General features: G+C 43.9%; 1 protein-coding gene and 1 pseudogene across 1 annotated transcript; one reads left to right on the top strand and one right to left on the bottom strand.

Moving 5' to 3' along the window:
• The first annotated feature begins 996 nt into the window (after positions 1 to 996).
• LOC112116168 (olfactory receptor 14A16-like) lies at positions 997 to 1,932 on the top strand. Its single transcript, XM_024213496.2, has one exon. The coding sequence runs from the start codon at positions 997 to 999 to the stop codon at positions 1,930 to 1,932; it is 936 nt and encodes a 311-aa protein (XP_024069264.2).
• A 7,379-nt stretch (positions 1,933 to 9,311) lies between these two features.
• Positions 9,312 to 10,030, bottom strand: LOC112116167 (annotated as a pseudogene).
• Positions 10,031 to 12,270: the final 2,240 nt, after the last annotated feature.

The raw sequence follows: 12,270 nt of genomic DNA on the forward strand, positions 1-12,270 counted from the left end.
GATAGATAGATAGATAGATAGATAGATAGATAGATAGATAGATAGATCAGTGAAATATATTTGAAGATAGCTGAGACTTTCTATGAAAATGTGTTTAATTGAATTTCCTTTGAAAACAATTTAAGCAAACAAATTCTGAGCACCCTCAATTGGAAACTTGGCCTTAAGAAAGACTCGGGAAAGCTAATACTGTCCAATAACAGAATTTGTTTTGTACAGACTAGTGACTTTAAATTCAGGGTGTGAGTGGAACCAAGCAGCCAAAACCTCTAGACCCTGGCATGGAGGAGAGATGGACTTAGTGGAGGTCAAGAGGGCCAGAACCCAGACCTCTTGGTCTAGTACCATATCCAGTGTGCATTACACTGATGCCAGATTCAGCAGACCTCCATGTTGTTCATAAAGAGAGACCATGGGCAGTGAAGGCACTAGGCCAGCAAAGCACTGTCAGCAAAGCACTGTCCTAGTGCCCTGTCAAACAGGTCACAGAGATACTAACATATAGAGGCCCATGACAAGACTTAGTCAACATAGCAGGACTCTATCCCTTCAGCCGTTACAAAGGTGCTCCTCCTATGACTTCTCCTTTTATACATTGATACAAACAAAATGAATATCACCCTCCAGATGTTGTTAGTTACCAACCCTACACCTGGTTCAAACAAAATTTCCTCATCTGTTATCCTGTCATCCCTTCCTTATCTTTACAAGGGGTCAGTGTGTTCATTGTACAATCTCTTGGGCATTCATGTAATTACTCGAGAACTCTGGGTGTTCCTGTAGCAGCCTCTCTGGTCAGGAGTGTGGTTACTTGGTTAGCCAATACCTGGTGTGTTACTATTCTGCCAAGGCGAGGCCTACTTTGGTTAGCAGCCTTTCGTTCATACTGTTAGTGATGCCTAGGGCTCCAGCAAGGCCTACACTGACTGCAATGGACCCTGACCACTGTCTTTGTCCTTCCATTCACAGGCAGCACACAATGAACTAAGGAAGAAAATGTCCAACCGCACTACGGTGACCGAGTTCCTTCTCCTGGGATTCTCTGACGTTCAGGAGCTGCAGGTTTTGCACTTTGTGGGGTTTCTAGTGATGTACCTGGTAGCCCTGACGGGGAATCTCCTCATCATCACAGCTGTAGCCCTCAACCACCACCTTCACACCCCCATGTACTTCTTCCTGATGAATATGTCCCTCCTGGACCTCGGCTCCATCTCCACCATCGTCCCCAAGTCCATGGCCAACTCCCTCATGAGCACCAGGTCCATTTCGTATTATGGATGCATCGCCCAAGTCTTTCTCTTCCTTTTCTTCACTACAACTGAGCTCCCTTTACTGACCATCATGGCCTACGACTGGTACATCGCCATCTGCCAACCGCTGCACTATGAGAGAGTGATGAACAGGAGAGCATGTGTCCGAATGGCAGCTGGCATCTGGATCAGTGAGGTTCTCAATTCTGCCCTGCACACTGGGAACACGTTTGCAATAATCTTCTGTGGAGACAATGAGATGGATCAGTTCTTCTGTGAAATCCCCCAGCTACTCAAGCTCGCCTGCTATGACTCCTATCTCGGTGAAACTGGAGCTATTGTGGTTAGCGTGTGTTTTGCCTTAAGCTGTTTTGTTTTAATAGTTGTGTCATACGTTTTGATATTCAAAACCATGCTGAGAATCCCCTGGGAGCAGGGCCGGCATAAAGCCTTCTCCACCTGCCTCCCTCACCTCACTGTGGTCTCCTTGTTTGTTTCCACTGCTAGTTTTGCCTACATTAAACCCACCTCCAGCTCAATCTCGGGTGTGGATCTCCTGGTGGCTGTTCTCTATTCTGTGGTGCCTCCCATGATGAATCCCATCATTTATAGCATGAGGAACAAAGAGATTAAATCTGCCCTGTGGGAAATGATTGGGTCAAGGCTATACTCCAAAAAATAAATTGGCCGTTTTTCTCCCGTGACCATTGTCTCATTCTGTGTTTCTTTATAAATATAATCAGCTCATGACATCATTGTTTCCATGAGAACATAACATACAATCTCTTTATGCACATTGAGGTATTTACACTGGTAAATATCTAGAAAAACTCAACTTAGGTCAATGGAGTTACTATAAATTTACACCTGTAAAAATAAGATCAAAATCTACCTCCCTGTCCCCTTATCTATCTATCTATCCATCTATCTATCTATCTATCTATCCCCATACACCCCCCCATCTAGCTATCTATCTCCATATACCCCCATCTATCTATCTATCTATCTAACTCTCCAGAACCTAAAATAATCACAATTACAACCAGGCAGCAGGGATCAGAGGAAAGATTGTGAGACAAACACTAGGGGCACACAGAACTGAGCTCCAGACATCTAGCATCAATTCCTAGCGCTGCTGCTCCCCTGATATGTTACCTTGGGAAAGTCCTGCCCTGAGGCTGTATTTTCCATCCCACCCTTTGCTTTCTTGTCTATTTCTACTGTTAACTCCTTGGGGCAGAGACTGTGTTTTACCTAATCCAATGGGCCTCCGATCTCAGGCGCAACTATCATAGAATTTATTTATTTAAAAGCTAAGTTACAGGTGTCCTGTGATCTGCTCCCAGCCATTCGTCTGGTTTTGTTCAGTCACTTCAAACTCCATTCCTCAGTTTATCATCTGTCAAATGGGGATAATAATTACAATTTAGAGGATAATACGCAAAGAGTGGAGATGCTCAAAAATATCTTTCTATCCAAACAAATTTTTGATGGAAAATTGCTTGTCGTTGAAAATAATTTTGGTGTAGAAAAAAATTCATTTTGGACTCCATTTTCAATGGGTTTTTTTTTTGGAGAGTTGAGGGAGTTGGTTTTGGTTTTAGTTTTATAAAAGCCTGGAAATGAGGTTTTGGGGGGATAGTTTTCAGTATCAGAAATCTTTTCCCCAAACTAGAAAATATTTCCCATAAAGTGGCATTTTTCTAGGGAAGTTTATTAAAAACCAAACACTTTTCAGGCTCCAGTTTCATTCTCCTGCCCTCCCCTCCCCCCTCTCCCCCCACACACACTTCAAAAACAATATTATGGGATATTTCTATAAAAAAATGGCACTTTGCACAAAAATATCATTTTCATTTTTGACGAACTTTAATAATGAGTAATTAAAACTAAATTAAATGCATTTAAGTTGAGCTGGGTACAACATTCATTGTAATTTTAGTTGACAACATCTGCTTGTTATAGATATGGGGATTGGTCCTGCTTTGAGCAGGGGGTTGGACTAGATGACCTCCTGAGGTCTCTTCCAACCCTGATATTCTATCATTCTATGATTATAGGAACTGTCTAACTGGCTCAGACCTTTAGACCATCCAATCCAGTATCCTGTCCCTGACAGTGCCCAGTAGTACCTGATTCAGAGGAAAGTCTATTATGCTCCATGGAGGACAATTCTTGAATAACCTGCCCATGGCGGAGTCTCATCATCATCAGCTAGTGAATGGTCTGACGTGAGGAAGATGAGTTTCTATCCCTCATAGAGTTTTATCTAATCTGAAATAACTTCATGCTCTCATTATCCAGATAGGCTGGAATATTCAAAGGAACCTACTGGATTTGTGTGCCTAAATTCCTTTGGCCTTTGACAGCAGAGGAGTGCCCAACTCCATTAATCCCCTTTGAAAATCACTCCTAGTTTATTATTAATTACGTATTTTGTAGATTCATAGATTCTCCATCACTGACAAGTTTCAAATCAAAAGAGTGGATGGTTCCGTAAATAATCTGTGCTAGGGATTATTGTGGGGCAGGTCTCTGGTCTGTGCTATACAGGAGGTCAGACTAGATGGTCACATTGGTCCCTTCTGGCCTTGAAATCTTTTAATCTAATTTGAACTCCCCCAAAAAATGGGAACAAAGTTTCTACAAAAACCTCACAAAAATGGTAGATTTTTTTTAAATGCTAAATTTCTATGAGTTATTTAAAGAAAGTTGGAATTGTTTTAAGGGAGAGAGAGGATTCTAATCCCCTCCCTAATGTTTTGACCAGATCTAGTACAATTAATTCAGGGAGATTTTAGCTGAAGTAGGCCATACCGCAGAGTAACACGGCTTCACCTCTCTTGTGGAGAAGTAGGCTATTGCTTCTTACATGTCATAATATCTCCATGGACAGATTCCTGTCCAGGACTCTGCAACAATCAAAGAAGAAACTAGTCCCTGGACAGTGCATCCCAGTTTGTGCTCATGGTGGGGCCAGCATGACCAGTGATGGGATTTTCAAGGTTACCTGCGGACATTTGGCCACCAAATTCCAGTTAGTTTTAATGGGGATGAGGCATCCCAGTCCCCTAGATGAAAATCTCCACCCATACCTTTAAGATCAAAACCTGTGACTCTTTTCTGGTGGCATTTTAAGGCCATTATTCAATATTTTCATCAATTTCTTGGATAACGGGAGGGGAGAATATGCTTATAAAATTTGCAGATTACACCAAGCTCAGAGGGATTGGAGGATAGGATCAGAATTTAAAATGACCTTGACAAATTGGAGAATTGGTCTGATACCAACAAGAGGAAATTCAGTAAAGACAAATGTAAAGTAAAGACAAGATAATAAAGAGAAGATTGCCTGTTCTTTTCATTCCCTCTGAAGCACCTGTCATCGGCCACTGTCAGAAGACAAGATACTAGGCTAGATGGACCTTAGTCTGACCCAGTATGGCCATTCTTAGAGTACTTCACTTACCAAGGAAAAATCAAAGGCACAACTACAAAATGGGGAATAACTGGCTAGGTGATGGCACTGCTGAAAAGGATCTCAAAGTTAGAGTGGATCACAAATTGAATATGAGTCAACAATGTGATGCAGTTGTGGAAAAGGCTAATATAATATGGGGTTTATTAACAGGTGCGTGATATGTAAGACACCAGAGGTAACTGTCCCATTCTACTTAGCACTGATGAGACCTCAGCTGGAGGAATGTGTCCAATTCTGGGTGCCACACTTTAGGAAAGATGTGGACAAATTGGAGAGAGTTCAGTGAAGAGCAACAAAAATGATGAAAGGTTTAGGAAACCTGATCTATGACAAACGGTTAAAAAAAACTGGGTGGGCAGAGGAATGGGGTTTGATCTGGAAACGAGGACCAGCAACCTCAGTATGTAGCACAATAACAAAAAAATTCTTTAAAAAACAGTTTAAAATTCCAGCCTAAGGCCTCTTTTCACTCTCTTGTTAGTTTGGTCCTTAACTGAGAGCCCTGGAGAATGAAATCCTGCTTTTCACCTATCAAGCAAGTGCACTTGTCGAAGACAGTGTGTCTGACAGCTAACCCTGGAGGCGTCACATCTACAGAGAAGACAGGAGGTTGGTCTGGGACCAGGGCTGAGATTTTCAAAGATGCTGGGAGAGTTATGCACAAGTTCCCAAGGACTCCTTTAACTTCACTAGGGTCCACAAGCGAGTCACAGTGTTCACTGGTGGACAATATAGCCACCACCATAAGCTGCAAGTGGGACCCCGGGGTGCTGAGCCCTACCCACCATCATCACAAGCCACCCCATCATACAATCCCACTCAGACATTTGTCCAGCTCTCTCTGAAAACTACTTCAGTCATTTGCCCCCCCACAACTCCCCTTGGGAGGCTGCCGCAGAACCACATCCCTCTGATGGTGAGAAACTTCCCTGTAAATTCTAGGGAGTCTCATCACCTCCCACACTCCTAAATGTCCACATGACCCAGGCTAACACAGTGTGGCTCCTTGCCCCCCTCTAATGGCTAGACCATGTCTGGTGGTTTATAAGCCAATGGGCCCAGTCCCTAGCTGGTGTTAATGGACATTGCTTCATTGGAGGTAATAGGCCAGGTTCAGAGATGCTTCAAATTGCTTTGGCTCCACCAAAGTCAATGGATCTACATGGATATGTTGAGGATCTACCCCAAACATCTTCTCCCACATACCCCAGTCTTACACCAGTCTCCCTCCTTTGGTTCCAATGAACCACTCCTGATTTATACACACAAGCAAGACAAATCCCCATCCTTGTTTTCAGTGGCCATGGAACAGGCACAAGTGACCAAGCAGTCTAACGGGTATTGTCTTGACACAAAATCAAGGTCTGATTACTCTCTCACACACAATTAACACCAATTTAACTCCACAAATGTGCCAGATCTTCTGTTGATATAAATCAGCCCAGCTGCATTGACATCAGCGGAGTTAATCTGACAAAAGGAAGGAAGGAGAGCAGCAGAATATGGACCCTGGACTTCAGAAAAGCAGACTTTGACTCCCTCAGGAAATTGATGGGCAGGATCCCCTGGGAGGCTAATATGAGGGGGAAAGGAGTCGAGGAGAGCTGGCTGTATTATAAAGAATTATTATTGAGGGAGCAGGAACAAAACATCCCGATGTGCAGAAAGAATAGCAAATATGGCAGGCGACGAGCTTGGCTTAACAGTGAAATCTTCGGTGAGCTTAAACACAAAAAGGAAGCTTACAAGAAGTGGAAACTTGGACAGATGACTAGGTGGGAGTATAAAAATATTGCTTGAACATGCAGGGGTGTAATCAGGAAGGCCATAGCACAATTGGAGTTGCAGCTAGCAAGGGATGTGAAGGGTAACAAGAAGGATTTCTACAGGTATGTTAACAACAAGAAGGTCAGGGAAAGTGTGGGCCCCTTACTGAATGGGGGAGGCAACCTAGTGACAGGTGATGTGGAAAAAGCTGAAGTACTCAATGCTTTTTTTGCCTCAGTCTTCACAGACAAGGTCAGCTCCCAGACTGCTGCACTGGGCAGCACAGTATGGGGAGGAAGTGAGCAGCCCTCAGTGGGAAAAGAACAGGGTAAGGACTATTTAGAAAAGCTGGTGTCAGGGTTCCTTCCCCACTCTGAACTTTGGGGTACAGATGTGGGAACCCGCATGAAAGACCCCCTACGCTTATTTTTACCAGCTTAGGTTAAAACTTTTCCAAGTCACAAATTCCCATCTTGTCCTTGAACAGTATACTGCCACCACCAAGTGATTTAGACAAAGAATCAGGGAAAGGCTCACTTGGAGTCCTATTCTCCAAAAATATTCCCCCAAGCCCTACACCTCCTTTCCTGGGGAAGGCTTGAGAATAATATCCTCACCAATAGGTTCAGGTGAACATAGACCCAAACCCTTGGATCTTAAGAACAATGAAAAATCAATCAGGTTCTTAAAAGAAGAATTTATTTAAAGATAAAAGAATTACCTCTGTAAAATCAGGATGGAAGATAACTTTACAGGGTAACAAAAGGTTCAAAACATAGAGGATTTCCCTTCTAGGCAAAACTTTAAAGTTACACAAAAAAAAACAGGAATAAACCTTCCTCTTAGCACAGGGAAAATTCACAAGCTAAAACAAAAGATATTCTAATGCATTTCCTTGCTATTACTTACTATTTCTGTAATATTAAATGTATCATTTCAGTGGGAGCTGGATTACTTGCTTGGTCTCTCCCTTTGTCTCCAGAGAGAACACCCACACAGCACAAAACAAAGCCTTTCCCCTCACCCCCAGATTTGAAAGTATCTTCTTTCCCCATTGGTCCTTCTGGTCAGGTGCCAACCAGGTTATCTGAGCTTCTTAACCCTTTACAGGTAAGGAGGGATTTTATGCTACCCTTAGCTGTATGTTTATGACAGCTAGACATATACAAGTCCATAGGGCCGGATGCAAGGCATCCGAGGGTGCTGAGGGAGTTGGCTGATGTGATTGCAGAGCCATTGGCCATTATCTTTGAAAAGTCGTGGTGATCGGGGGAGGTCCCGGATGATTGGAAAAAGGCAAATATAGTGGCCATATTTAAAAAAGAGAAGAAGGAGAATCTGAGGAACTACAGACCGGTCAGCCTCACCTCAGTCCCTGGAAAAATCATGGAGAAGGTCCTCAAGGAATCCATTTTGAAGCACTTGCGGGAGAGGAAGGTGATCAGGAACAGTCAACATGGATTCACCAAGGGCAAGTCATGCCTGACCAACCTGATTGCCTTCTATGATGAGATAACTGGCTCTGTGGATATGGAGAAAGCGGTGGACTAGACTTTAGCAAACTTTTGATACAGTCTCCCACAGTATTCTTGCCAGCAAGTTAAAGAAGTATGGATTGGATGAATGGACTATAAGGGGGATAGAAAGCTGGCTAGATTGTCGGGCTCAACGGGTAGTGATCAATGGCTCGATGTCTAGTTGGCAGCCAGTATCAAGCAGAGAGCCCCAGGTGTCAGTCCTGCGACCGGTTTTGTTCAACATCTTCATTAATGATCTTGATGATGGGATTGATTGCACCCTCAGCAAGTTCACGGATGACACTAAGCTAAGGGGAGAGGTAGTTACGCTGGACGGTAAGGATAGGGTCCAGAGTGACTTAGACAAATTGGAGGATTGGGCCAAAAGAAATCTGATGAGGTTCAACAAGGACAAGTGAAGAGTCCTGCACTTAGGACAGAAGAATCCCATGCACTGCTAAAGGCTGGGGACTGACAGGCTAAACAGCAGTTCTGCAGAAAAGGACCTGGGGATTACAGTGGACAAGAAGCTGGATATGAGTCAACAGTGTACCCTTGTTGCCAAGAAGGATAATGGCATATTGGGCTGCATTAGTAGGAGCAGATCAAGGGAAGTGAGGCCACATCCGGAATATTGCGTCCAGTTTTGGGCCCCCCACTACAGAAAGGATGTGGACAAATTGGAGAGAATCCAGTGGAGGGCAACAAAAATGATTAGGGGGCTGGGGCACATGATGTATGAGGAGAGGCTGATAGGCTGAGGGAACTGAGTCTACAGAAGAGAAGAGTAAGGGGGGATTTGATAGAGCCTTCAACTACCTGAAGGGGGGTTCCAAAGAGGATGGAGCTCGGCTGTTCTCAGTGGTGGCAGATGACAGAACAAGGAGCAATGGTCTCAAGTTGCAGTTGGAGAGGTCTAGGTTGGATATTAGGAAAAACTATTTCACTAGGAGGGTGGTGAAGAACTGGAATGGGTTACCTAGGGAGGTGGTGGAATCTCCATCCTTAGAGGTTTTTAAGGCCTGACTTGACAAGGCCCTGTCTCGGATGATTTAGTTGGTGTTGGTCCTGCTTTGAGCAAGGGGTTGGACTAGATGACCTCCTGAGGTCTCTTCCAACCCTAATCTTCTATGATTATATGAATTGCACTAGTGGAACTGAGATCAGAATCAGATCCATTTTTGTGAAAACTGTTTGGTCCTGGAAATAACTGACATCAATAAGCAGATGCTAAGTGAACAAACTTTTATTTTATGCAGAAAATTAACTCTTGATGAGTTACCTCCACCCAGTCAGTCACCTCAGGGCAGCTTTGATCTCCTTGTTCCTCAGGCTGTAGATAACTGGATTCATGATGGGCGGCAATATGGAATAGAGAACAGCCACCACGAAATCCAGACCTGATGGAGAGCTGGAGATGGGTTTCAGGTAGGCAAAGACACCAGTGCAAACAACCAAGGAGACCACAGTGAGGTGAGGCATGCAGGTGGAGAAGGCTTTATACCAGCCCTGCATAGAGGGATTCTCAGCACCGTGGTGAAGATCTGAACACACATCACAATGATAAAAACAAAACAGCCTAAGATTAAACACACACTAAAGGCAAGAACCCCAAATTCACTCAGATAGGAATCAGCGCAGCCCAGCTTGAGCAGCTGGGGGATTTCACAGAAGAGCTGATCTACCATGTTGCCGCCGCAGAAGGTTAATGCAAATGTGTTCCCAGTGTGTAGCATGGAGTAGAGAACCCCACTGATCCAGGCCCCGGCTAATGTTCGGACACAAGCTCCCCTGTTCATCACTCTCTCGTAGAGCAGCGGTTGGCAGATGACGACGTATTGGTCGTACGCCATGATGGTGAGAAGGCAAAAATCCGCTGGCTCCAAGAAGAGGAGGAAAAAGACTTGGGCAACACATCCAGCATAGGAAATCGACGTGGTGTTCCTGAGGGAATTGGCCATGGATTTGGGGACAGGGACAGAGATGGAGCTGAGGTCTAGGATGGCCAGATTCATTAGTACATGGGGGAGCGAAGGTGGTGGTCACAGGCTGTGGCCATGAAGATAAGATAAGAAGGTTCCCCATCAGGGCTGCCAGGCAAATCCCTAGAAACACCACAAAGTGCAAAATTTGCAGCTCCCAAACATCAGAGAATCCCAGGAGAAGGAACTCGGTCACGGTGGTTCAGTTGGACATTTTTTTTCTCAAGACATCTTGTGATGGCTGCGGAGCGGGGGACAAGAGCAAGAGGATTAGATCAGTAAAATAATTCTCCTCTTGTGAAAACCACCTTAATTTCCCTGAGCTTGTGAAGATTGGCGTAACATGGGACTGGAGGGAAACACCCAACTGACTCCAGTGGAGTTACTCCTGGTTTACATTGGGGTGAGAGAAAATAGAATCAGCGCAATGGACCCCAGTGGAGTTACTTCTGGTTTACATCAGGGTGAGGGACAGGAGAATTGGGCCCAATTGCTTTTGAGGTATTTGTATACCTCTGTCACCCAGAGGCTGGTGAGCTCTGGATAACAGTGTATAAATGGTACAATCCTCAGTTTGCTGAGAATCTGGAAACTAATTGGCCAAATTCTGCTGTCAGGGCACTGCTGTAAATCTGGGGTAATTTCACTGGAAGCCATGAAATTACTGCCCAGTTATACTGCTCTAAACGGGAGCATCACCTCACACGGAGGTGAATGAGCCCAGTCTAAATCATAGAATCGTAGGACTGGAAGGGACGTTGAGAGGTCGTCTAGTCCAGTCCCCTGCACTCATGGCAGGACTAAGTATTATCTAGACCATCCCTGACAGGTGTTTGTCTAACCTGCTCTTAAACATCTCCAGTGATGGAGATTCCACAACCTACCTAGGGAATTTATTCCAGTGCTTAACCACTCTGACAGGAAATTTTTCTTAATTTCCAACCTAACCCTTGCTGCAATTTAAGCCTGTTGCTTCTTGTCCTCTCCTCAGAGGTTAAGGAGAACAACATTTCTCCCTCCTTCTTGTAACAACCTTTTATGTACTTGAAAACTGTCAACATGTCCCATATCAGTCTTCTCTTCTCCAGACTAAACAAACCCAGTTTTTCAATCTTCCCTCATAGGTCATGTTTTCTAAACCTTTAATCATTTTTGTTGTTCTCCTCTAGACTTTCCCCAATTTGTCCACATCTTTCCTGAAATGTGGCACCCAGAACTGGACACGATAATCCAGTTAAGGCCTAATCAGTGCGGAGTAGAGCAGAGGAATTACTTCTTGTGTCTTGCTTACAACACTCCTCCTAAGCCATCCCAGAATGGTGTTTGTATTTTTTGCAACAGTGTTACACTATTGACTTATATTTAGCTTGTGACCCACTAGATCCCTTTTCCAGGATTCCTTCCTAGGCAGTCATTTCCCATTTTGTATGTGTGCAACTGATTGTTCCTTTTTGAATGGGATACTTTGCATTTATCCTTATTGAATTTCATCCTATTTACTTCAAACCATTTCTCCAGTTTGTCCAGATCATTTTGAATTTAAATCCTATCCTCCATAGATAGATAGATAGATAGATAGATAGATAGATGTAACAGGAAACTAATAGAGAGAAACAAGGAAGTAAAACATAGATACAGAGAGTAAGAGAGAAACACAGAATTAACCTAACTAACAGGTAGATAGAGAAAAAAACAAAGTAATAGAGAGAGAAAAGTACAAACAAACAGATAAGACACACAGCAATAACAACAAACGACTGCCTACAGAGAGAAAAGTAACAATTAGCTGAAAGTGTTTGTCACAATTTTTGGACAATTTTTATTTACATTGCTGAATTCATTCTAAAACATGTGAACATCAATCTGGTAAATTCCCCTACTGCCCATAGGCGAGAACTGAGGCATAGATATTCTGCCCTCTCTTTCTTAAACTAACTGCTTTGGGCTGCCTCAGTTTCCCCTGCCCAAAGTGAGCTAAGAGTGAAACTCTGAAAAAATACATATCGTCATTTACAATTTTGTCCTGAAAGTGCCACTCTGTGACCTCCCAAATATATTTCACTGCAGGAGCAAACTTACAGTGCTGGGCTGTGTGGAATGCTCCCAGAGTGAGATGTCTTTTCTCCTCCAGCTACAGACTGCGATTGGTTACCCCTCCCCCTCCAGCCCCAAACGCAGCCCTCCATCGAGCTGTCTAATGCCCCTGGCACTGTATTAGGAGAGGCCGTTCCCCCTCAAAGGGAGGCTGGACTGATGGAAATACGCTGAGATCT

This window comes from Terrapene carolina, unplaced genomic scaffold (genome assembly GCF_002925995.2).
Source record: "Terrapene carolina triunguis isolate 2854851 unplaced genomic scaffold, T_m_triunguis-2.0 Scaffold612, whole genome shotgun sequence".
Lineage (NCBI taxonomy): Eukaryota > Metazoa > Chordata > Testudines > Emydidae > Terrapene > Terrapene triunguis.

What these genes read in the sequence shown, in the direction of transcription:
- LOC112116168 (XM_024213496.2), top strand. Translation starts at nt 997, where the DNA reads ATGTCCAACCGCACTACGGTGACCGAGTTCCTTCTCCTGGGATTCTCT.